Raw genomic sequence first — 27,645 nt, 5'->3', positions numbered from 1 at the left:
TCGAACAATCTGAATAGAAATTTATAATAAACATGAGATATTCTATCCTTTTAGAAGTCAAAAGAAATTCTGGAACTGTTTTTCAGAATTTTCCTTAATAATGTAATAGTAATTGTTATGGTTTATTGAGTACTTACTCTGCAGAATATAACATATTAAGCAATTTACAGTGTCATCCTGTTTAATATTTGTGACTGCCTGGTGATGTGGGTTTTACCAACTCCCTTTTACAGATGAAATTCAGAAGTTTAGTAGTTTCCCCAGGGCCCTCAGCAAGTCGTGGGACAGGGATTCAAACACAGATGGGACTTGAAAGTCAATATTCTATATTAGGCTATGCCACTGCTCTATGCTATCTTAGCTTCTTAGATGCTAATAAGACTTGCTATATCCTTACACATAAAAAAAAAAATGCTAAGGAAACCCACTTTACTTGCCTAGTCCTTAAAACATGAAACGTGTTTTAAAGCAAAGCAGGAAAGCATTTAAATTTGCAAGGACATCACTTACTCTGGAAGAAGCCTGCTGAAGTTCTAGTAAGATTAGCTAATACTTTGCTTAGAGATATTCTTGGCTTTAGTAAAAGATGGATTTTAAAACTATGTTTTATTCCATCAAAGAGATTACAAAATAGAAAGGAGTAGAAGTGTTAATGAATAGACGTGAACTAAAGCAGTTTGTTCATCTTTAGGAAGCAGGAAAACTGTTCACTTCTTAGCTAATTTATTCTCACTATTTCAACATCAGAGATGATATTATGACTCAGAGTTTTGATTTATATGTTCTCTGATCATGAAATATTGCCTACTAATACTTTTGGGTTTAGTGGAACAAAGGACATGATTTATTTAAATACATAATATTAAAGCTTCCTTTGACCCAAATACTTTTGTCTTGTGCATTCTCAGTTGAGGGGGGAAATTTTTTTAAGCCCAGAATTTTTCTCCACTGTGTAGCACCTGAACCTATTTGTCAAATCCTCACTTATGTTTCATAAATGCTATAAAGTTAAGTCATAGAGAAAATTTTATTTCAACAGTTTTCACTAGAAGCAAGAACTTTGAACCACATGGCATTTAGAGATTTTTTCCTAATATAAAATTATGTTTTTAAATAGATAGAAAATTCCTGGAAGTTTGCCCAAGAATGAACACTGGTCCCTACTGGGGAGTATCATTGGGAAACAGGGAAAATCTTATTTTCAATCCAGGGCACAAGAAACAATGAAACTCTACTTCTTATTTCCTTTCCCTTTGACCAAGTTTATTTAGAAATTTTAATAAAGATGAAAATTCAGCTGAGGAAGAATAAAGAAAGCAAAGAGCCTGGATATTTTTCCAAATGGAAAAATTAAGCCTTGAATACTTTGGGATTTGGAAATGTCGTGTGTGTGTGTGTGGTGTGTATGTGAAGTTTTGACAGTCATTTTCCTCTTTGAAAATCAGGCTTTGCCTAGTCTGCTCCATTTTATGATATTCCCACTTCAGAAAAATACTTGATATGGCTGTCTTCCTAATAGGCCGCATGGTTTTGTTTCTAAGTAACGTTTTTTTCTTATTACAAAATTAAGAAAAGCCATAAAAATAATTTTAAAATAATAAAATTTTCAAATATTATAAAAATGTATAGCTTAGAAAGTAAAAGTCTCATAATTCTATTCCCAGAGAGGTTGTGTATGTGTGTTTATTTACAGAAATGCAATCATAATTTATATATGTATATGTGTTCTTGCTTCTAGTGAAAATTGTAGAAAGAAAATTTTCTCTATGACTTAATTGTATAGCATTTATGAAACATAAGTGAGGATTTGAAAAATAGATTCAGATTGCTATACAGTAGAGAAGTGTTCTGGGCTTAAAAAATTTTCCCCCTGCCAACTGAGAAGGCAAAAGAGAAAAGTATTTGAGTCAAAGGAAACTTTAATTTTACATATTTAAATAAATCATGTCCTTTGTTCCACTAAACTCAAAAGTTTTAGCAGGCAATCGAAAAATCTGCAATCAAAAATCTGCATATAACTTATAGTAGGCTGTCTCTAACCAAGGTTCCTCCATATCTGCCGTTCTGCATTTGCGGATTAAACCAACTGCAAATTGTATAGTACTGTAGTATTTACTATTGAAAAAAATACATGTTTAATACATGTATTTCACAGTTCAGTCTGTGTTGTTCAAGGGTCAACTGTATACAAACACACACAAAATTCTGCAATTTGGTTTTCCATGTAAAAAATATTCTAGGTACGTTTCTATATCAGTATGTATTGACCTAACCTATTTTTTTAAAAAATAGAAGGCTTGCTTTTTGAATAAATAGCCAACAGAAAGTCCTGCATATAAATAGACCTGCATATAAATCCTAACTCTAATATATAGCTGTGTAAAATTTGATATATCAATTTCTCCATGAATTTCAGCTTATGGACCTATAAAATAAAACTAATAATAGCTACCTAATAAGGTTGTGAAATATATAATGAGAAAACTCATATAAAGTGCCAGGCAGATGGAAACCATTTAAGTTAGCTCCTGTCATACCCTTTGTAGACTTTGCAATAAGCCTATGCAAATCTGTTGATCTTTTCTCCCACCACTCTCCAAATTAAGTCTATCAACTCTTTGGAGATATTCAGAAACAAACACATTTTCAGACTGTCAGTATTTGGAATTCTTAGAAGACATTTTGTCAATGTAAGTAATTATTACTGGTAAAAAATATCAAATCTAAAATAAAATGCTTAAAAATAAGGCTCTCTAGCTTATCCAAGCATTTCTGAGATATATCAGGTTCTTTGTGTTAATAACTTAAACTTGCTAGGAATCACTTGTCTGGATAAAAACTGTAAAATATGCTCTCTTTAGTTAAAAGATGCCTTATAAAATATATACTTATATATATTTTAAAGGATGGGATGCTGTTATGGACTGGAAAGATGTCCTGTCAGGAGGGGAAAAGCAAAGAATGGGCATGGCTCGCATGTTTTATCATAGGTAAGTATATTATACTCAAGTAATGACTATTCCATTGTTGTAACCAAAAAATGTTTGGCTAGGATTCCGTGCCCTCATCTTTAGCCTGAAAATATTTTTCTGAAAAACTAGTGCTTAGAATTTACAGTTTTTTAATTTCCTAAGTTATTTTTTTAATGTGACAGAAATCTCCAAGTATTTTTAAAATTTTTTTTATGTTGAGTAATGTTAGATGACAAAATTAAATTTTTATATGTCCTAAGTTTGAAAGTAGGATTATTACTAATTTTAAAATGTGAAGAATACATAACCACTGTTATACTGTTGTGAACACAGGAGGTAGACATTCAGTAATACTTCTCAATTAAATTATTAAATTCAAACTAAATTAACTTTCTAACCACTCAGTAGCCTATAAAACTTAGTAGTGCTCTCCTCCTTGAAAATCAGAGGCATATCCAATGGAAAAAGGAACCAGCCAGCCTAAGTCTTAATGGAGTCAGAAATAAAGAGATGCAGGAAAAAATTTCTCTTGATAAAACTTTTCTATTTGCAACCAGCTTCATAGCCTTTTGAATTCAAGGTACCAAACATAAGACATTGGAAAGAAATATTAAAGCTATTCTAATTTGTTTCTCTTTTTTGTCCTATTCTTCTGTGAAAAATAAATTCCCTTTTTTTTTACGTTAAGCCTCTGGCAATGAGAACCTGAGTTGTTACTCACTTTTAACACTTATATCTTGGGCAAAAAAGCCCAAGAGTTATGTGCATGAATGCCTGAACAGACCATAAGCTGGGGCATATGCCATACTCTTGAAGAAGCTGCAGTGGAAGCAATAATACCTTCATAGGGAACTTTTAAAAGCTGATAAAGACCACACACAAAAAAATTATCAAGTAAGCCTCATTAAACACTTAGCAACAAGTTGGCTACCAATTTTTAAAAAATCTTTTATTATGGAAAAACCATTAAAACTTCATCTAAGAGAGAAAATTGTAAGATGAATCCCATATTCTTATCACACTGATTTAATACAGCACTTGATTTATCTATTTTTTATTTATGAAGCATTTTAAAGCAAATCCAAAATCATGGAATTTTTTCATTAAATACTTTGGCATCAATCTCTGAAATATTAGGATATTTTCTTACATAATATATCATAATCATAACTAAAAATTTGATAATAATCATTTAAAATCATGTAATACCTGGTTCATATTCATTTTCCCTGATTGTCTCAAAAATATCTTTTTATGCTTGGTTTGTTCAAACCAAGATCCAAACAAATTTTATATACTGAATTTTGTTGTTATATATCTCTTAATTATTTTTTAATTTAAAGAGTCTCTTCTTCTCCCTGCCTCTGTCCCCTTCCCCCATCTTTTATGCCATTGACTTGTTAAAGAAACTGGGTCAGTTGTCCTGTAAGAATGTTGTCCTTTCTAGATTGATCTGATTGCTTCCTCATGAGATCCCTTTACCTCTTTCCTCAGTCTCCTATTTGTCTTGTAAACTGGAAATTAGAGCTAAAAGCTTGATTATATTTAGGTTCAGCCTTTTTGGTGAGAATATAACACAAAATATTTATCATTAAAAAAATAATTTAAACAACTTTATTAAATATAATTATATGTTTATATTATAAAAGTAGAAAATTAGATAAGTAAAAATAAGAAAAAATCTGTTGTCTCACTACCTGTAACATAAAATTTTGGTATAATTTTTTTCTCTATTTTGGTATACAAAAGTTGGTTGTTATTTTTTAATGTAACTACTTTCATAAAGCATATTGCAGTTTATATATCCCTCTTCTTTTTTTTTGGCCACACCACACGGCTTGAAGGATCTTAGTTCCCTGACCAAGGATCGAATCCAGGCCCGTGGCAGTGAAAGCACAGAGTCCTAACCACTGGACTGCCAGGGAATTCCCTATATCCCTCTTTTTATTTTGTATGCTATTATGTGTACTATTATGTAATAGCTAGCCAGGGTTTATTTATTAGTATTATCATTAGTGTTATTATTATTATAAATTTATGTACCACATACATAAATGTATTTAAGTATACAATTCTATGACTTTTGACAAATGTATATACATTATGTAACCAATATCCCAATTAACATAAAGAATGTTTCCATCACCATAGAAAGTCTCTCATGCCCCTTTCCAGTCAAATCTCTCCATAGACAATTTCTGTTCTGATTTCTATCCTGATAAATTACTTCTCCTGTTCTACAATTTCAAATAAATTAAATCATACAAATATGTATTATTTTTGTGTTATACCTGGATTTTATTAATGAAAAAATATTGTGTAATAACATGGTATTTGTAATAATGACACGGTTAGTTCAAGAATATGGCAAGCTAAAGAAGTATGAACCAAAATTTGTGAACTCAGAATTTTTAGTGAAGTGCATTTTGGAATGACCTTTTTGAGATGATTTGGTGAGATTCAAGAGTAAACTTTACAGTGTGACGTTTATGACCAGCTGTTACCCACTATTACCCTGAATCTGTTTGAGCCTCGTCCATAAATACTCAGTAATATGATCCCTAGCATAATTGGTGAAATGTAATATGATGTAATGTAAGGTATGATCATAAATTTCTCACTATGTCAGTGTGTTAATAAGATAAGCTCTGTAAGAAAAAACAACAGGCATTAATAAAAGATGCTAACCTAAAGAGATTTTAAGTACATATAACTTAAACTAAATATTTGAAACTTTTGTATCTAAAATATTTTGGATATAATGTGATACTGAATGAAAATAAAGTTATAACAGTGGAAAGAATTTAGTGCTTCACAGAAAGATGAGGGAAGATGAGCAGGTTGAAAAGCAGAATTTATTGGAAAAAAAATAAAATGAAATAGAAATGCTAAATCCAGTGAAGGACCTGCACTGTTGGTGGGAATGTAAGTTGGTGCAGCCACTGTGGAAAACAGTATGGAGGTTCCTCAGAAAACTAAAAATAGAATTACCATATGATTCAGCAATCCCACTCCTGGGCATATATCTGGACAAAACTATAATTCAAAAAGATACATGAGCCCCTATGTTCATAGCAGCACTATTCACAATAGCCAAGACATGGAAACAACCTAAATGTCCATCAACAGATGAATGGATTAAGAAGATGTGGTACATATATACAATGGACTACTACTCAGCCATAAAAAAGAATGAAATAATGCCATTCACAGCGACATGGATGCAACTAGAGATTACCATACTAAGGGAAGTAAGTCAGAAAGAGAAAGACAAATACCATATGATGTCATTTATATGTGAAATCTAAAATATCACACAAATGAACTCCTCTATGAAATGGAAACAGACTCATAGACAGAAAGAACAGACTGGTAGTTGCCAAGGGGGAGGGGCTTGGGGGAGGGATGGAGTGGGAAGTTGGGGTTAGCAGATGTAAGCTTTATATATAGAATGGATAAACAACAAGTTCCTACTATATAGTACAGAGAACTATATTCAATATCCTGTGATAAACCATAATGAAAAAGAATATCAAAAAAGAATGTATAGGGACTTCCCTGGCAGTCCAGTGGTTAAGACTCCATGCTTCCAATGCAGGGGGTGCAGGTTCAATCCCTGGTCAAGGAACTAAGATCCCACATGCTACGCAGCATGGCTGAGGAAGGGAAAAAAAAAGTGTGTGTGTGTGTGTGTGTGTGTGTGTGTGTGTGTGTGTATCTGAATCACTTTGCTGTACAGCAATGATCAACACAACATTGAAAATCAACTATACTTCAACAAAAAGTAAAAATAGGGCTTCCCTGGTGGCACAGTGGTTAAGAATCCACCTGCCAATGCAGGGGACACAGGTTCGAGCCCTGGTGTGGGAAGATCCCACATGCTGTGGAGCAACTAAGCCCGTGCACTACAACTACTGAGCCTGCCCTCTAGAGCCTGCAAGCCACAACTACTGAATCCTGCATGCCTAGAGCCTGTGCTCCACAATGAAAGAAGCCACTGCAATGAGAAGCCCGCACACTGCAACGAAGAGTAGCCCCAGGTCGCCACAACTAGAGAAAGCCCACACACAGCAACAAACACCCAATGCACCCAAAAATAAATAAATTAAATAAATAAATTTTTTTAAAAAGTAAAATTTTTTAAAAATCGAGTGAAGGAAACGTATAATAATGAGAAAGTGCCTCTCCTCATTCTCAAAGGATTAATAACAAGATTTGAGTTGTAATGTGGAACACTTGCGCTAACTAAAATGGAGAACTTTGGCAAGGAGTATTAAGTATCAAAATTGTATACTCTTTTTGAGAGGATTTTAATTTTTTTGAAAGGATTACTATTTTTATTATTTTTATTTTGGGGGGGTACTTTTTTTTTAACAACTTTATTGGAGTATAATTCTTTACAATGTTGTGCTAGTTTCTGCTGTATAACAAAGTGAATCAGTTATATGTATACATATATCCCCGTATCCCCTCTCTCTTGCATCTCCTTCCCACCCTCCCTATCCCACCCCTCTAGGTGGACACAAAGCACCGAGCTGATCTCCCTGTGCTATGTGGCTGCTTCCCACTAGCTAGCTATTTTACAGTTGGTAATGTATATATGTCCATACCACTCTCTCACTTCGTCCCAGCTTACCCTTCCCCTTGCCTGTGTCCTCAAGTCCATTCTCTACATCTGCATCTTTATTCCTGTCCTGCCCTTAGGTATGTCAGAACCTTTTTTTTTTTCTTAGACTCCATATATATGTGTTAGCATACAGTACTTGTTTTTCTCTTTGTGACTTACTTCACTCTGTATGACAGACTCTAGGTCCATCCACCTTGCTACAAATAACTCAATTTCATTTCTTTTTATGGCTGAGTAATATTCCATTGTATATATGTGGTACATCTTCTTTAACCATTCATCTGTCAATGGACACTTAGATTGCTTCCATGTCATGGCTATTGTAAATAGTGCTGCAATGAACATTGTGGTACATAACTCTTTTTGAATTATGGTTTTCTCAGGGTATATGCCCAGTAGTGGTATTGCAGGGTCTTATGGTAGTACTATTTTTAGTTTTTTAAGGAACTCCATACTGTTCTCCATAGTGGCTGTATCAATTTACATTCCCACCAAAAGTGCAAGAGGGTTCCCTTTTCTCCATACCCTCTCCAGCACTTATTGTTTGTAGATTTTTTGATGATGGCCGTTCTGACCGTCGTAAGGTGATACATCATTGTAATTTTGATTTTGCATTTCCCTAATGATTAGTGATGGTGAGCATTCTTTCATGTGTTTGTTAGCAATCTGTATATCTTCTTTGGAGAAATGTCTATTTAGGTCTTCTGCCCATTTTTGGATGGGGTTGTTTGTTGTTTTGATATTGAGCTGCATTAGCTGCTTGTATATTTTGGAGATTAATCCTTTGTCAGTTGCTTTGTTTGCAAATATTTTCTCCCATTCTGAGGGTTGTCTTTTTGTCATGTTTATGCTTTCCTTCGCTATGCAAAAGCTTTTAAGTTTACTTAGGTCCCATTTGTTTATTTTTGTTTTTATTTCCATTTCTCTAGGAGGTGGGTCAAAAAGGATCTTGCTGTGATTTATGTCATAGAGTGTTCTGCCTATGTTTTCCTCTCAGAGTTTTACAGTGTCTGGCCTTACATTTAGGTCTTTAATCCATTTTGAGTTTATTTTTGGGTATGGTGTTAGGGAGTGTTCTAATTTCATTCTTTTACATTTGGTTTTCCAGTTTTCCCAGCACCACTTATTGAAGAGGCTGTCTTTTCTCCATTTTATATTCTTGCCTCTTTTCTCAAAGATAAGGTGACCATATGTGCGTGTGTTTATCTTTGGGCTTTCTATCCTGTTCCATAGATCTATAGTTCTATTTTTGTGCCAGTACCATACTGTTTTGATTACTGTAGCTTTGTAGTATAGTCTGAATTCAGAGAGCCTGATTCCTTCAGCTCCGTTTTTCTTTCTCAAGATTGCTTTGGCTATTTGGGGTCTTTTGTGTTTCCGTACAAATTGTGAAACTTTTTGTTCTAGTTCTGTGAAAAATGCCATTGGTAGTTTGATAGGGATTGCATTGAATCCATAGATTGCTTTGGGTAGTAGAGTCATTTTCACAGTGTTGATTCCTCCAATCCAAGAACATGGTATATCTCTCCATCTGTTTGTATCATCTTTGATTTCTTTCATCAGTGTCTTATAGTTTTCTGCATACAGGTCTTTTGTCTCCTTAGGTAGGTTTATTCCTAGGTATTTTATTCTTTTTGTTGCAATGGTAAATGGGACTGTTTCCTTAATTTCTCTTTCAGATTTTTCATCATTAGTGTATAAGAATGCAAGAGATTTCTGTGCATTGATTTGTATCCTGCTATTTTACCAAATTCACTGATTACTCCTTCTAGTTTTCTGGTGTCATCTTTAGGATTCTCTATGTATAGTATCATGTCATCTGCAAACAGTGACAGTTTTACTTCTTCTTTACCAATTTGGATTCCTTTTATTTCTTTTTCTTCTCTGATTGCTGTAGCTAATACTTCCAAAACTATGTTGAATAATAATGGTGAGAGTGGGCATATTTTCTTGTTCCTGATCTTAGTGGAAATGGTTTCAGTTTTTCACCATTGGGAATGATGTTTGCTGTGGGTTTGTCATATATCGCCTTTATTATGTTGAGGTAAGTTCCCTGTATGCCTACGTTCTGAAGGGTTTTTATCATAAATGGGTATTGAATTTTGTCGAAAGCTTTTTCTGCATCTATTGGGAAGATCATATGATTTTTCTCCTTCAGTTTGTTAATATGTTTTATCACATTGATTGATTTGTGTATATTGAAGAATCCTTGCATTCCTGCGATAACCCCCCCTTGATCGTGGTGTGTGATCCTTTTAATGTGCTGTTGGATTCTGTTTGCTAGTATTTTGTTGAAGATTTTTGCATCTATGTTCATCAGTGATGTTGGCCTATAGTTTTCTTTTTTTGTGACATCTTTGTCTGGTATCGATATCAGGGTGATGGTGGCCTCGTTGAATGAGTTTGAGAGTGTTCCTCCCTCTGCTATATTTTGGCAGAGTTTGAGGAGGATAGGTATTAGCTCTTCTCTAAATGTTTGATAGAATTCGCCTGTGAAGCCATCTGGTCCCAGCCTTTTGTTTGTTGAAAGATTTTTAATCACAGTTTCATTTTCAGTGCTTGTGATTGGTCTGTTTATATTTTCTATTTCTTCCTGGTTCAGTCTCAGAAGGTAGTGATTTCCTAAGAACTTGCCCATTTCTTCCAGGTTGTCCATTTTATTGGCATATAGTTGCTTGTAGTAATCTCTCATGATCTTTTTTATTTCTGCAGTGTCAGTTGTTACTTCTCTGTTTCATTTCCAATTCTGTTGATTTGAGTCTTATCCCTCTTTTTCTTCATGAGTCTGGCTAATGGTTTATCAATTTTCTTTATCTTCTCCAAGAACCAGCTTTTAGTTTTATTGATCTTTGCTACTGTTTCCTTCATTTCTTTTTCATTTATTTCTGATCTGATGTGTATGATTTCTTTCCTTCTGCTAACTTTTGGGTTTATTTCTTCTTCTTTCTCTAATTGCTTTAGGTGTAAGATTAGGTTGTATATTTGAGATGTTTCTTGTTTCTTGAGGTAGGATTGTATTGCTATAAACTTCCCTCTTAGAACTGCTTTTGCTGCAGCCCATAGCTTTTGGGCCATCGTGTATTCATTGTCATTTGTTTCTAGGTATTTTTTGATTTCCTCTTTGATTTCTTCAGTGACCTCTTGGTTATTTAGTAGTGCATTGTTTAGCCTCCATATGTTTGTATTTTTGACAGTTTTTTTCCTGTAATTGATGTCTAGTCTCATAGTGTTGTGGTCAGAAAAATATTTGCTATGATTTCAATTCTCTTAAATTTACCAAGGCTTGATTTGTGACCCAAGATATGATGTATCCTGGAGAATGTTCCATGAGCACTTGAGAAGAAAGTGTATTCTGTTGTTTTGGATGGAATGTCCTATAAATATCAATTAAGTCCATCTTGTTTAATGTGTCATTTAAAGCTTATGTTTCCTTATTTATTTTCATTTTGGATGATCTGTCCATAGGTGAAAGTGGGGTATCAAAGTTCCCTACTATTATTGTGTTACTGTCAATTTCCCCTTTTGTAGCTGTTAGCATTTGCCTTATATATTGAGGTACTCCTATGTTGGGTGCATTAATATTTACAATCGTTATATTCTTCTTGGATTGATCCTGTGATCATTATGAGGTGTCCTTCTTTCTCTCTTGTCTTTATTTTAAAGTCTTTTTTGTCTGTTACGAGAATTGCTACTCCAGCTTTCTTTTGGTTTCCATTTGCATGGAATATCTCTTTCTGTCCCCTCAGTTTTAGTCTGTATGTGTCCCTAGGTCTCAAGTGGGTCTCTTGTACACAGCATATATACGGGTTTTGTTTTTGTTTCCATTCAACCAGTCTGTGTCTTTTGGTTGGAGCATTTAATCCATTTACATTTAAGGTAGTTATCGATATGTATGTTCCTATTACCATTTTCTTAATTGTTTTGGGTTTGTTATTGTAGGTCTTTTCCTTCTCTTGTGTTTCCTGCCTAGAGAATTTCCTTTAGCATTTGTTGTATAGCTGGTTTGGTGGTGCTGAATTCTCTTAGCTTTTGCTTGCCTGTAAAGCTTTTAATTCCTCCGTCGAACCTGAATGAGATCCATGCTGGGTAAAGTAATCTTGGTTGTAGGTTTTTCCCTTTCATCACTTTAAATATGTCCTGCCACTCCCTTCTGGCTTGAAGAGTTTCTGCTGAAAGATCAGCTGTTAACCTTATGGGGATTCCCTTTATGTTATTTGTTGCTTTTCCCTTGCTGCTTTTAATATTTTTTCTTTGTATTTAATTTTTGATAGTTTGATTCATATGTGTCTTGGCGTGTTTCTCATTGGATTTATCCTGTGTGGGACTCTCTGCACTTCCTGGACTTGATTGACAATTTCCTTTCCCATATTAGGGAAGTTTTCAACTATAATCTCTTCAAATGTTTTCTGTCTCTTTTTCTCTTCTTCTTCTGGGACACATATAATTTGAATGTTGGTGCATTTAATGTTGTCCCAGAGGTCTCTGAGACTGTCCTTAATTCTTTTCATTCTTTTGTCTTTATTCTGCCCTGCAGTAGTTATTTACACTATTTTATATTCCAAGTCACTTATCCATTCTTCTGCCTCAGTTATTCTGCTATTGATTCCTTCTAGAGAATTTTAAATTTCATTTATTGTGTTGTTTGCCATTGTTTGTCCGCTCTTTAGTTCTTCTTGGTCCTTGTTAAACGTTTCTTGTATTTTCTCCATTCTATTTCCAAGATTTTGGATCATCTTTACTATCATTACTCTGAATTCTTTTTTAGGTAGACTCCCTATTTCCTCTTCATTGTTTGGTCTGGTGGGTTTTTACCTTGCTCCTTCATCTGCTGCGTATTTCTCTGTCTTCTCATTTTGCTTAACTTACTCTGTTTGGGGTCTCCTTTTCATAGGCTGCAGGTTCGTAGTTCCCATTGTTTTTGGTGTCTGCCCCCAGTGGGTAAGGTTGGTTCAGTGGGTTGTGTAGGCTTCCTGGTGGAGGGGACTGGTGCCTGTGTTCTGGTGGATGAGGCTGGATCTTGTCTTTCTGGTGGGCAGGACCGCGTCCAGTGATGTGTTTTGGCATGTCTGTGAAGTTATTATGATTTTAGGCCGCCTCTCTGCTAATGAGTGGTGTTGTGTTCCTGTCTTGCTATTTATTTGGCATGTGGTGTCCAGCACTGGAGCTTGCTGGTCCTTGAGTGGAGCTCAGTCTTAGCGTTTATATGGAGATCTCTGGGAGTGCTTTCACCAACTGATATTATGTGGGGCCTGGGGGTCTCTGGTGGTTCAATGTCCTGAACTCGGCTCTCCCACCTCGGACTCTCAGGCCTGACACCCAGCCGGAGCACCAAGACCCTGTGAGCCACATGGATGTGCCAAGCCAGACTCTGGTCCAACAGGCCTTGACCGAGAGGATTTTAATTTTAATGCTTAAAGACTCACCAGAAAAGTCCCTTCTTATGGGTAATAGATTAGATCCTTCTCAAGGCTCACTCTTCTGATGATGCACCAAAAGAGAATGGAAGGAAAATCTGAGAAACAATGTTACCTAATGTTTTACTTCGTTATATCAGTTTCAGCATACAGCCATTGCTTAATATACTTACATATGTGTACACACAGACACACACACACACAACCCGTCCCACCAAGAAAACAAAGTGTTTGATACATCTTACGTCTGATAGGCTAGGGTTTGCTATGACAATGGATGGTAAGAAATATACTATTTTTCTAATTCTAAAATTGCATCTCTTCTGTTTAGCTCAATGTACTCTAAAAAATAAGACAGAATACGATAAGTAAATTAATTACTGAAAAGAGATTTATAGAAAAAGGAAAATTTTACTACAAACCTCTCTGTTTTATACTTCCTTTTCTTCTCCCTCGTTTCCACTTAAGAAAATCATCCACAAACAGAAATCAACTCTGAGACAAAGAAATAAAGCGTAATACTTAAACCACAACAGTAACCAAAACTAACCAGCAAAACTATTTCTGTTGTCAAGGGGAACCTGCAGTGATCTTTTAATTCTTTGCATAGAGAGTTGATATTAAAGTCAAATGGAGTGTTAAAGTTGGCTTTGACTCCTGTATCTATTATCCCTGACTATACCTGCCCCCCCAGTAGGTAACAGGACCTTATTGATAAGCAAGTCCATCATAGAAAAACAGTTTGCAGGGCTAAATAATTATTTATGCTGAATGAGAAATTAATACTTGTTTCAATTTGTATCTTTTCATTGTCATTTATTTTATTTTTTACACTGTACTTTTTATTGAAATATAGTTGATTTACAATGTTGTGTTAATTATTCCTATACAGCAAAGTAATTTGGTTATATATATATATATATATATATATATATATATATATATATATATATATATATATATATACACACACACACATACACACACACACACATTCTTTTTTAAAAAATTCCTCTCCTATGGTTTGTCATAGGATACTGAACATAGTTCTCTGTGCTATACAGTAGGATCTTTTTGTTTATCCATTCCATATATAATAGCTTACATCTGCTAACCCCAACCTCTCCCTCCCCCTTGGCAACCATAAGTCTGTTCTGTATGTCCATGAGTCTGTTTGTTTCACAGATAGGTTCATTTGTGTCATATTTTAGATTCCACATATATCCATATGATATCTCTAGTTGCATCCATGTTGCTGCCAATGGCCTTATTTCAGCCTTTTTTATGGCTGAGTAATATTCCAGTGTGTGTGTGTGTGTGTGTGTGTGTATACTCATTTTTATACATTCATCTGTCTGTGGACATTTAGATTTCTTCCATGTCTTGGCTATTGTAAATAGTGCTGCTATGAATATAGGAGTGCATGTATCTTTGCAAATTATAGCTTTATCTGGGTATATGCCCAGGAGTGGGATTGCTGGATCATATGGCAACTCTATTTTTAGTTTTTTTGAGGAACCTTAATACTGTTTTCCATAGTGGCTGTAACAATTTACATTCTTACCAACAGTGTAAAATGGTTCCCTTTTCTTCACAACCTCTCCAGCATTTATTATTTATACACTTTTTGATGATGGCCATTCTGACTGGTGTGAGGTGGTACCACATTATAGTTTTGATTTGCATTTCTCTAATTGTTAGGAATGATAAGCATCTTTCCATGTGCCCTTTGGCTATATGTGTGTTTTATTTGGAGAATTGTCTATGTAGGTCTTCTGCCCATTTTTCAATTGGGTTTTTTTTTTATTGTTGCTGTTATTGAATTGTAGGAGCTGTTTGTATATTTTGCAAATTAAGCCCTTGTCAGTCACATCATTTTCAAATAGTTTCTCCCAGTCTATAGGTTGTCTTTTCGTTTTGCTTATGGTTTCCTTTGCTGTGCAAAAGCTTACAAGTTTGATTAGGTCCCATTTGTTTATTTTTGCTTTTATTTCTATTGCCTTGGGACATTGACCTAAGAAAACATTGGTACGATTTATGTCAGAGAATGTTTTGCCTGCATTCTCTTTTAGGAGTTTTATGGTGTCTTGCCTTATATTTAAGTTTTTAAGCCATTTTGAGTTTATTTTTGTGTATGGTGTGAGGGTGTGTTCTAACTTCATTTATTTACATGCAGCTGTCCAACTTTCCCAATACCACTTGCTGAGGAGATTGTCTTTTCCCCATTGTGTATTCTTGCCTCCTTTGTCAAAGATTAATTGTCCATAGGCGTGTGGGTTTATTTCTGGGCTCTCTGTTCCATTGATCCATATGTCTGTTTTTGTGCCAATACCACATTGTTTTGATTACCGTAGCTTTGTAATATTGTCTGAAGTCTGGGAGGGTTATGCCTCCTGCTCTGTTCTTCTTCCTCAGGATTGTTTGGCAATTCTGGGTCTTCCATGGTTCCATATAAATTTTAGAATTATTTGATCTAGTTCTGTGAAAAATGTCATGGGTAATTTGTTAGGGATCACATTAAATCTGTAGATTGCTTTGTGTACTATGGCCATTTTAACAGTATTAATTCTTCCAATCCAAGAACGTGGGATACCTTTCCATTTCTTTGAATTATCTTCAATTTCCTTTATTAATGTTTTGTAGTTCTCAGCATATAAGTCTTTCACCTCCTGGTGAAGTTTATTCCTGAGTATTTTATTTTATTTTTTGATGTGATTTTGAAAGGGATTGTTTGTTTGCATTCCCTTTCTGATATTTCATTGTTAGTGTAAAAAATACAACCCATTTCTGTATATTAATCTTGTAATCTGCTGCCTTGCTGAATTCATTTCAGTTCTTCTCTTCCAATTTGGATACCTTTTATTTATTTTTCTTGCCTGCTTGCTATGGCTAGGACTTCCAATACTATATTGAATAGAAGAGGGAGAGTGGGCATCCTTATCTTGTTCCAGATTTTCGTGGGAAGGCTTTCAGCTTTGCACTGTTCTGTTGAGTATTATATTGGCTGTGGGTTTGTCATAAATAGCTTCTATTATGTGGAGATATGTTCCCTCTTTACCCACTGTGGTAAGCGTTTTTATCATGAATGGATGTTGAATGTTGTCAAATGCTTTTTCTGCATTTTTCAAGATGATCATGTGGTTTTCTTTTCTTTTGCTGATGTGGTGTATCTCATTGATTGATTTGCTTATGTTGAACCATCCTTGTGAACTTGGAATGAATCCCACTTGGTTGTGGTGTATGATCTTTTTTATGTGTTGTATTTGGTTTGCTAACTTTTTTGAGAATTTTTGTGTCTACATTCACCAAAGTTGTTGGCCTGTAATTTTCTTTTTTGGTGGTGTCTTTGTCTGCTTTTGGTATCACGGTGATGGTGGCTTCATTAGAATGTCTTTGGGAGTGTTCTCTCCTCTTCAACTTTTTGGAAGAGTTTGGGATGGATCAGTGTAAGTTCTTTGTATGTTTGGTAGAATTCTCCTGTGAAGCCATCTGGTCCTGGACTTTCATTGTCATTTATTCTAAAATATCAGAATTTCTTCAGAGGAAGTTGTCCTGGTAAATACTTGGTACTGATTTTCAACCCTGAAATAAACAATAAATGACAGTGCATGAGTTGACCTTTGGTCCCATTAACAAAACTAAGTCATGCTACTGAGTACCAAATAAGTCTAGACAGGCTTGAAAGAAGACAGAGAAAGGGGAAAAAAGATAAAGTCCTGTGGGGTGAAAATGAAAAGGAGAGAGTTATCAGAAGGAAATGGTGGCAAATGATAGGTGCCTCTGATAGTAGTAGACAGTCATTTCCAGAGTAAAAATTGAGCTAGGAAAAAAAATTATTGAGTACAATCAGAAAACTATTTACTGATTTTTTTCCTTAAGAACATGGTCTCAAAGTTACTAGGTTAAATGCCTACTCTAAATTTGTCAGATTAAGCATACTTACTTTTGCAGGGTCTTGAATCAATGAAATTCCATTAATTGTGATTAGGTACTCACATTGTTGATAAAATTATCTTCTCAATAAATGTTTGCCAACAGGGTTGTGACCTGTTTGATAGTTAGCTACTATGTGTAATGTATTTTTCATGTTAATTAGTCAGAACCTTGTCACCAAGAATGAACATGCATGCTCCAGGAAAGTGCATTCAGTAAGCTGTCTCATTTTTCCTCTGCCTCATATTCATGATTCACCCATCTGCAATAAAGCATATTGTATTATGAGCAGGTATCAAAAAATCTATTTTAAAATCTAAGAAGAGATGTAGAGAACAAATATATGGACACCAAGGGGGAAAAGGGGGATGGGATAAATTGGGAGATTGGGATTGACATATATACATTATTGATACTATGTATAAAATAGATAACTAATGAGAACCTACTGTATCGCTCAAGAAACTCTGCTCAGTGCTCTGTGGTGACCTAAATGGGATGGAGATCCAAAAAAGAGGAGATATATATATACATATGGCTGATTCACTTTGCTGTACAGCAGAAACTAACACAACATTGTAAAACAACTATACTCCAATAAAAATTAATTTAAAAAGTAAAATCTAAGAAGAATATGAAATTCTAGTCCAAAGAGGGGTAATGACTGCTTTTTTGCTTTATTATTTATCACCTTTAATATTGTCATTATTCTCTTTTGCTCCTTTAAAATTGTTAACATTGCAGCTCATATTACCCAAAGAAAGAATTATAATTCAAAATGAAAAATTTTAATGTATTTGTGCTTATTTTTAAGACCAAAATATGCATTGCTGGATGAATGCACCAGCGCTGTCAGCATTGATGTTGAAGGAAAGATATTTCAGGCTGCGAAAGGGACTGGAATTTCCTTACTTTCTATAACACACAGGCCTTCTCTTTGGTAAGTGTTTCCAATGCTCATTTATGATAGATGATTTTTCTTTATATTTCTGAAAGAATAACTTTGCCAAACTTTTTACTATAGAGCATAAGACATATCAGTTATTTTCTGCCTGTATTTCTGTTAACGTTAAACTATGTCTAAAAGAGTAAAATCGCTCTGAACCTAAAGGATGAAGTTCATGTATTTGATAGCATATGACAGAGATTAGTGATCTTTTCTGTATACTTTTGAGTAACTATCTTTAGGGTTTTAAGGTTTCCAAAAATTTGACTGTCCAATGGGTGGGGCCTGACCAAAATTAAATTGAAAGCAATGTATTTCTGTGTCAAGGGAAAAATTGAAATGTGAAAACACTGCTATTAAAATATGAGAACTAATATAACAGTAATGGAAGAACAAAAGGTACCCCAAACCTAACATTATAACAATGAATTTTTTAAAAATTATCATCACATTCCAATAATTCTGAAAAGAAGTAGAAAACTCCAGTGAGTTTTTTAAACTGAAACAGTCATTATTCCATAGCATACACTGGGAAAGAATATATTTATATAATTTGCATCATCTTTTTAGTTCTTTTTTAAAAATCCAGGAAAAAGAAATATCACAACTTGATATCCCTCCATATGATTAAGTTGGAGAAAGCACAGGAAAGAAAAAGCTTTTTTTTTTTTTGCTTTGTTTTAAGGAAAAATGAACAAAAATGTTTTATAAATAATATTTCATAAAACCTAATGGGCCCTCCCATCAGGAAACTTGCACAAGCCTCTTAGATAGCCTCACCCACCAGAGGGCAGACAGCAGAAGCAAGAAAAACTACAATCCTGCAGCCTGGAACAAAAGCCATGTTCACAGACAGATAGACAAGATGAAAAAGCAGAGGGCTATGTACCAGATGAAGGAACAAGATAAAACCCCAGAAAAACAACTAAATGAAGTGGAGATAGGCAACCTTCCAGAAAAAGAATTCAGAATAATGATAGTGAAGATGATCCAGGACCTTGGAAAAAGAATGGAGGCAAAGATCGAGAAGATGCAAGAAATGTTTAACAAAGACCTAGAAGAATTAAAGAACAAACAAACAGAGATGAACAGTACAATAACTGAAATAAAAAATACACTAGAAGGAATCAATAGCAGAATAACTGAGGCAGAAGAACGGATAAGTGACCTGGAAGACAGAATGGTGCAATTCACTGCTGCAGAACAGAATAAAGAAAAAAGAGTGAAAAGAAATGAAGACAGCCTGAGGCCTCTGGGACAACATTAAACACAACAATATTCGCATTATGGGGGTCCCAGAAGGAGAAGAGAGAGTGAAAGGACGCGAGAAAGTATTTGAAGAGATTATAGTCGAAAACTTCCCTAACATGGGAAAGGAAATAACCACCCAAGTCCAGGAAGTGGAGAGAGTCCCATACAGGATAAACCCAAGGAGAAACACTCTGAGACACATAGTAATCAAATTGGCAAAAATTAAAGACAAAGAAAAATTATTGAAAGCAGCAAGGGAAGAACGACATATAACATACAGGGGAACTCCCATAAGTTTAACAGCTGATTTCTCAACAGAAACTCTACAAGCCAGAAGGGGGTGGCTTGACATATTTAAAGTGATGAAAGGGAATAACCTACAACCAAGATTACTCTACCCAGCAAGGATCTCATTCAGATTCGATGGAGAAATCAAAAGCTTTTCAGACGAGCAAAAGCTAAGAGAATTCAACACCACCAAACCAACTCTACAACAAATGCTAAAGGAACTTCTCTAAGTGGGAAACACAAGAGAAGAAAAGGACCTACAAAAACAACCCAAAACAATTAAGAAAATGGTAATAGGAATTTACATATCAATAATTACCTTAAACATGAATGGATTAAGTGCTCCAACCAAAAGCCACAGGCTCACTGAATGGATACAAAAACAAGACCCATATATATGCTGTGTACAAGAGACCCACTTCAGACCTAGAGACACATACAGACTGAAAGAGAGGGGATGGAAAAAGATATTCCATACAAATGGAAATCAAAAGAAATCTGGAGTAGCAATACTCATATCAGATAAAATAGACTTTAAAATAAAGAATGTTACAAGAGACAAGGAAGGACACTATATAATGATCAAGGGATCAATCCAAGAAGAAGATAAAACAATTATAAACGTATATGCACCCAACATAGGAGCACCTCAATACATAAGGCAACTGCTAACAGCTGTAAAAGAGGAAATCAACAGTAACACAAAAATAGTGGGGGACTTTAACACCTCACACCAATGGACAGATCATCGAAACAGAAAATAAGGGAATACAAGCTTTAAATGACACAAAAGACCAGATAGATTTAATTGAGATTTATAGGACATTCCATCCCAAAACAGCTGATTACAGTTTCTTCTCAAGTGCGCACGAACATTTTCCAGGATAGATCACATCTTGGGTCACAAATCAAGCCTCAGTAAATTTAAGAAAATTGAAATCATATCAAGCATCTTTTCTGACCACAACGCTATGAGATTAGAAATGAATTACAGGAAAAAAACCGTAAAAAACGCAAACCCATGGAGGCTAAACAATACGATACTAAATAACCAAGAGATCACTGAAGAAATCAAAGAGGAAATCAAAAAATACCTAGAGACAAATGACAATGAAAACACGACAATCCAAAACCTATGGGATGCAGCAAAAGCAGTTCTAAGAGGGAAGTTTATAGCAATACAATCCTACCTCAAGAAACAACAAACATCTCAAATAAACAACCTAACCTTACACCTAAAGGAACTAGAGAAAGAAGAACAAACAAAACCAAAAGTTAGTAGAAGGAAAGACATCATAAAGATCAGAGCAGAAATAAATGAAATAGAAACAAAGAAGACAATAGCAAAAATCAATAAAACTAAAAGCTGGTGCCTTGAGAAGATAAACAAAATAGATAAACCATTAGCCAGACTCATCAAGAAAAAGAGGGAGAGGACTCAAATCAATAAAATTAGAAATGAAACAGGAGAAGTTACAACTGACACTGCAGAAATACAAAGCATCCCAAGAGACTACTACAAGCAACTCTATGCCAATAAAATGGACAACCTGGAAGAAACAGACAAATTCTTAGAAAGGTATAAGCTTCCAAGACTGAACCAGGAAGAAATAGAAAATATGAACTGACCAATCACAAGCACTGAACTAGAACAAAAAAATCTTAAAATTTGTATGGAGACACAAAAGACCCCAAATAGCCAAAACGGTCTTGAGAGGAAAAACGGAGCTGGAGGAATCAGACTCCCTGACTTCAGACTATACTACAAATCTACAGTAATCAAGACAATATGGTAGTGGCAGAAAAACAGAAATACAGATCAACGGAACAGGATAGAAAGCCCAGAGATAAACCCACGCACCTATGGTCAACTAATCTATGACAAAGGAGGCAAGGATATACAATGGAGAAAAGACTGTCTCTTCAGTAAGTGGTGCTGGGAAAACTGGACAGCTACATGTAAAAGAATGAAATTAGAACACTCCCTAACACCATACACAAAAATAAACTCTAAATGGAGTCGAGACTTAAATGTAAGACCAGACACTGTAAAACCCTTAGAGGAAAACATAGGAAGAGCGCTCTTTGACATAAATCACAGCAAGATCTTTTTTGATCCACCTCCTAGAGTAATGGAAATAAAAACAAAAATTAACAAATGGGACCTAATGAAACTTAAAAGCTTTTGCAAACCAAAGGAAACTACAAACAAGACGAAAAGACAACCCTCAGAATGGGAGAAGAAATTTGCAAACGAATCAATGGACAAAGGATTAATCTCCAAAATATATAAACAGCTCATGCAGCTCAATATTAAAAAAACAAACAACCCAATCCAAAAATGGGCAGAAGAAAAAAAAAAAAAGCCTAATGGGGTTTTCCCTTTTTAAAAAATTACAATACCATTTTTATCATTCCCCTACTCTTTTATTGATTCATCATCATAATAATAGTTGCTAATGCAGATTCAGCACCTATTCTATTCCAGGCTCATTTTATTTAAGCCTAATGACAACGCTATAGAGTACAGGTAATCTAATTTTTCCCATTATACAGATGAAGAAACTGAGAGCTAGAAAAATGAGAAAAATAATTTACTATGATCATACTCCCTATACTCTACTATATTGCTCTACATATTATAAGGAACTCAAAATGTATCTCATGCATAAATCATAAAAACACTTTTTCATTCACACTACATTCTACTCTCTACATTCGCATTTCTATTTCATAAATCAAAATCTTTTCCTTTGACATGTTAGTAACTATATAATGGACTCTATATGCTTTGGCCTCCTATTTCCCAAGGGACAGGAAGGATTCTTCCTCTCTCTCTGACTGGAGCATTTTTTGGCATGTGGCTGATCACATTTATGCCAAAGCTGTCATTATATACACAACTTCATACCTAGACTAAGTAGCAAGCTTTATTTGAGTTAAAGCCTTTGGGTCTTTGAAGCCTTTCCAGACCCTTTACCTTATAGAAATGTTTACTTTAAAATTGTGAGTAAGCTGAGCATTCCGTGCAGATCAGGCTTTAATTGTTCAAACTTCTTTGACTGAATTCTACTTCTATAGAGAAGATAATAATCTATTTCACACTTTATTTAAACATTCAGATTTTTCATATTTTTCTTTCCTCAGATAATTTACCTGAAAATAGAGAATTTCATGAAGTGACCCTTTCTATGGAATTTTGTAGTTTGTCTCTCTGTTGCTAAAGAATTAATTAGCATCTGGAGTGTTAGGACCCTGATTTGCCAGTCTCCCCAGAGGCAGTCTGGATCTAGTCCAGGATGAGGTAGAGTCCATGTCAATGAGTGTGATTGCTCTGATTTCCCCTTGGATAAAACCAACAGGAACTGGTTTAAGACAGTTATGACATATGCCTGTGGAACCAGGCCAGAAGAACTCTTTGAGTCCTTTCCGGCTCTTAGTCCTGGTGTTTTTCTGACTTCTATCAATGGGTTTATTATGCCTTCCTGTCATTTAGTTCCTATTCAAGTAGCCTAAAGAGACATTGGAAGCATATTCAGCCATTTTTTTTCTTAATTTAAGAACAAAGAGGTTTTTGTTGTTGTTATTGTTGTTTTTAAGACTTTTTTTTAGTTTTAGGTTCACAGAAAAATTGAAAGGAACAGAAATATGCCTATACGCTCTGCCCACACATGCATAGCCTCCCCCATTATCAACATCCCCCACCAGAGTGGTATAATTGTTACAATTGATGAACCTATACTGACACATCATTATCATCCAAAGTCCATAATTTACATTAGGGTACACTTAGTGTTGTGCAGTCTATGGGTTTGGACAAATTTATAATTACATGTATCTATCATTATAGTATTATATAGAATATTTTCACTGCTCTAAAAATCCTCTGTGCTCTGCTTATTTATCCCTCCCTCCCCAACACCTAGAAACCACTCATCTTTAATGTTTCCACAGTTTTTCCTTTTCCAGAATGTCATATACCTGAAACCATACAGTATGTGGCCTTTTCAAATTGGTTTCTTTAACTTGGTGATGATAGTCATTTAATTTTCTTCCATGTCTTTTCACAGCTTGCTAGCTCATTTCTTTTTAGTGCTGAATAATATTCCACTGTTTTTTTTTTTTAAACATCTTTATTGAAGTATAATTGCCTTACAATAGTGTGTTAGCTTCTGCTTTATAACAAGGTGAATCAGTTATACATATACAATATGTTCCCATTTCTCTTCCCTCTTGCATCTCCCTCCCTCCCACCCTCCCCATCCCACCCCTCTAGGTGGTCACAAAGCACCGAGCTGATCTCCCTGTGCTATGCGGCTGCTTCCCACTATTCCACTGTTTTGATGTACACAGTTTGTTTATCCATTCACCTACTGAAGGACATTTGGTTGCCTCCAACTTTTAGCAATTATGAATAAAGCTGTTATAAACATTCATATGCAGGTTTTTGTGTGGACATGAGTTCTCTCAAGTCCTTTGGGTAAATATCAAGGCGTTCAGTTACTGGATCGTACTGTTAAATGTATGATTAGTTTTGTAAGAAACTGCAAAACTGTCTTCCAAAGTAGCTCTACCATTTTTCATTACAACCAGCAATGAAAGAGAGTTCCTATTGGTCCACAGCTTTACATTTGGTGTTGTCAGTATTCTGGATTTTGGCCATTCAAATAGGTGGGTAGTGGACAATTTTTTAAACAAATAATAAAATCTAATTTTATACTTTCTAACAAGAAAAACATGTTTTTAATTGCAGCTACCCATAGTATATTTCCCCGTAAACTGAAAAGTGCATTAGTTCTGCTTTATGAACTGGTTTAGTTATTTTAGGTTGTAGAAATCTATTATTTCTGATTATCCTTTCTTCCTACATGAAATTCTTATTTTCCCTGAAAAGATTTCAGAAGAGGAAAAATATGTATTATATTTTCCTCCATAACAGCAAATGGGTAATTGTTGATTATAAAGATGAAAATCAATACCAGTATCTGAAGAGGTCAAAAATTATAGAAGCTTATTAAATTATGTGATTCTTGAATAGAATTACAATTTTATAATTATCACTCTCCAGTGCTTTATCTTATTTGTGTAGAATGTCTGCAGATTATTTCCAAAGAGCCTCTGTTAAAATAGTGGTTTCTTTTAAATTCCTCTGACTAAGATAAACTCTGAAATATTATTTTAGCCCATAATATAGAACACACCTTTGAATATCAGGTCATGAAACACCTATACAGTTTCTTCCCCCATGTAAAAACCAAATAATGTTGTAGGACCAGAGTGATGAGCCAAACCTCCAATATAAATTGAAGATGGAAGTTGCTCAAGATCTGAACTACTGTGTTCTAAAATTGCTCCTGGTTGTAGATCCAAGGTTAGGAAAGCCCAAGAGAAGTTGAGAATGAAATAAACAAAATGATTTTTTTTTACTATTTTTTCTCTTTCTTATATCACCATCCTTCTTTTGTTTTTCCATTACTTTTGTTTTAGCTCTCATATTTTAATAGCACTTTTGTCACATTTAAATTTTTTCCCTTGATGTAGGAATACATTGTTTTCAATTTAATTTTTGTCAGGTCCCACCCATTGTGAGGTCAAATTTTTGGAAAACTTAAAACTAAAGATAGTTACTCAAAAGCATATGGAAAAGATTAATCTCTGTCATATGTTATCAAACACATGAACTTCAGCCTTCAGCTTGAGAGTGATATTTACTCTTTTAGACATAGTTTAACTTAGTTTAGTTTCCCCATCTTAGAGCATGTTAAAACCATCCAGACAAAATGGGATGAAACCCAAATTTCTATAAATTGGTGAATAGATAAAATGTGTAATACAATGGAATATTATTCAGCCATAAAAATGAATTAAGTACTAACACTACAACTAGATGAACTTTGAAGTCATTTTGTTGGGTGGAAGAAGTCAGTCACAAAAAGCCACATTTTGTATGAGTCCATATATATGAAATGTCCAGAACAGAAAAATCCATGGAGACATAAAGGAGATTGGTGGTTGGTGGGGGCTGAGCAGAAGGAGAAGTTGAGAGGGACTGCTAATGTGTATGAGGTTTCTTTTTGGGGTGAAGAAAATATTCTGGAATTGGATAGTGCTGATGGTTGCATGAGCTTGTAAATATACCAAAAATCATTGAATTTTACATTTTAAAAGGATGAATTTATGGTATATGAATCATATCTCAGTTTAAAAATGGAGGTAAAAGCTACTTGATATACCCCCACTGATCATAGTAAATAATGACTGATGACAGCTTAAAAAAGAGCAGGAAGTGAGAAAAACTGTAAGAGAAAGACAAAAACTGAGGACACATAAGAACATGTGCCTCTTCAGCATAGTGACAAAATGCAGTGGCTCAGCCATGCAAGGACAGCTCTGCCAGATTACCCTCTTTACACACACCCTACAATTCCCAGAGATTGGTGTCCTTAGCCTTCATTTAGGAGAAGGTGAATTGCCTTCTGTCTCATCAATAAAGTCATCTCCATGCCTCTCTGAAGTTCCTAATTATGAACTTGAGCCATGAGAAAAGAGATTAAGTTATTTGAAAGCATGGAAGTATTGATAGCTGAAGATTTCTATCAGTTCATTTTTTTTTAATGTTTTAAAACTTTAATTTTTGAGAAATTTTTACTTGACTAACTCATTCCCAAAGGATAGTGTACTAATGAATTGGTATTGTATTTCCTTTATTTTTCTTAGTTATTTTTTTAATAGCCTTTTAAATTTTTACTTTCTTCCCTCTGCTTCCTTTCCTTATTCCCATTTTAAGTATGCTTTGATATTTATTCATACTGGACTATGAATATAAATAGATGCAACAGTATGTCTTCCTTTGCAATTCACGTATACTCAGAATATAAAATAAATTTAATACAAGCAATAGAATTTCCTAGAGGCTAGACTAATGACTTCTGGAGTAAAAAAAAATCACAATACTTTACCTTTTGAGGGATTCTTGAAAATCAAATGTAAAATAGGCACCTTACTTAAAATTTGCCTTTGGATATCAATTAGAATGATAAATCTATAACTAAAATGGCTTTTTGTAATTATTGCTAATAATATCATTTCATTTTGATTATGCAGGAAATACCACACTCATTTATTACAGTTTGATGGTGAAGGAGGTTGGCGCTTTGAACAATTGGACACTGCTATTCGTTTAACACTAAGTGAAGAAAAACAAAAGCTAGAATCTCAGCTAGCTGGAATTCCCAAAATGCAGCAGAGACTCAATGAACTATGTAAAATTTTGGGAGAAGACTCGGTGCTGAAAACAATAAAAAATGAAGATGAGACATCCTAACTTATTTTGACATGTTTTAAAAGTTAATTTTTAGTTAAAGGCTCAGAGACACTGTTATAGGGCATGCATTGTGTTAAGCTAAGCAGAGAGGAAAAAAAGACAGCAAGAAATGTTTTATAAGATTTTAGCATCAAGGAAATATAAGATCTGACTTTTCAGAAGAAAATAAACAAATGCATTATGTAAGATTAGTCATTATGGCTTATACTAATTCCTAGTGAAAGCCTAATTCACATGTAAAACAGGATTTTCTAGGTAAATTCATGATGAATACTAGATTTGCTAATGTGTATGTGTTGTGTCTGAAATTCTTAACAAACATGGGACATATCTTGAGAATGGACAACTTAAGAGCAGTGTTTGGGTTGAAACAAGGTGCAGAAAATTAGAAGTTTGAGTAACATTTCTGTCCATTTATGGTTTTTAGATTTAACAGCTAGAATTCATGTTCCTTTATTGCTAGTGGTCAACTAAAACCTGTGTACAAAACCGCTAACAGTTTGATAGATAATTTCAATACGAAAGAAATTCTTTTAATGGCAGGGGTTGAAAGAAAAAAGCATGGCTATACTTCTTTTATATGTATAAAATACCCTATTTTTAATTTTAGATTTTGAGCATCTCGTGGGCACATAAATTCATTTTAATGAGACTCTTACATATTTGTTAATAAACTTTCATTTTAAAAAGAGAATTGCCAATACAGAAAAGGAGTATCCAAACAATGTTTGTCTCAGCCTGTTACTTTACTTGGAAGGATTATTTATTGCAAATTCTGTCCAGAAATACTTAGCTTGTTTTTGTCCCCAAAGGAGGAGTCCACCACATTTTGAAAATAGCAGTGCTATAATAGAATAGAGGGATTTTCAAAATGATAGTAGTAATAACAT

At 34.5% G+C, this 27,645-nt stretch overlaps 1 protein-coding gene across 4 annotated transcripts in view; it reads left to right on the top strand.

Annotated features, from left to right (window-relative positions):
* ABCD2 (ATP binding cassette subfamily D member 2) overlaps positions 1–26,755 on the top strand; it is an 87,901-nt gene extending 61,146 nt beyond the window's left edge. For 3 of the 4 annotated variants that reach the window (XM_059934551.1, XM_059934548.1, XM_059934547.1), the window contains 3 exons: positions 2,906–2,990; positions 17,761–17,886; positions 26,536–26,755. In XM_059934551.1, the coding sequence (XP_059790534.1) occupies positions 2,906–2,990; positions 17,761–17,886; positions 26,536–26,755 (431 nt within the window). The remainder of the gene's footprint in view (positions 1–2,905; positions 2,991–17,760; positions 17,887–26,535) is intronic. The other variant, XM_059934549.1, reaches the window with a different exon arrangement.
* The last annotated feature ends 890 nt before the right edge of the window (positions 26,756–27,645 follow it).

Source organism: Balaenoptera ricei, chromosome 10 (genome assembly GCF_028023285.1).
Source record: "Balaenoptera ricei isolate mBalRic1 chromosome 10, mBalRic1.hap2, whole genome shotgun sequence".
Classification (NCBI taxonomy): domain Eukaryota; kingdom Metazoa; phylum Chordata; class Mammalia; order Artiodactyla; family Balaenopteridae; genus Balaenoptera; species Balaenoptera ricei.
This window is presented reverse-complemented; position numbering and strand designations above follow the sequence as displayed.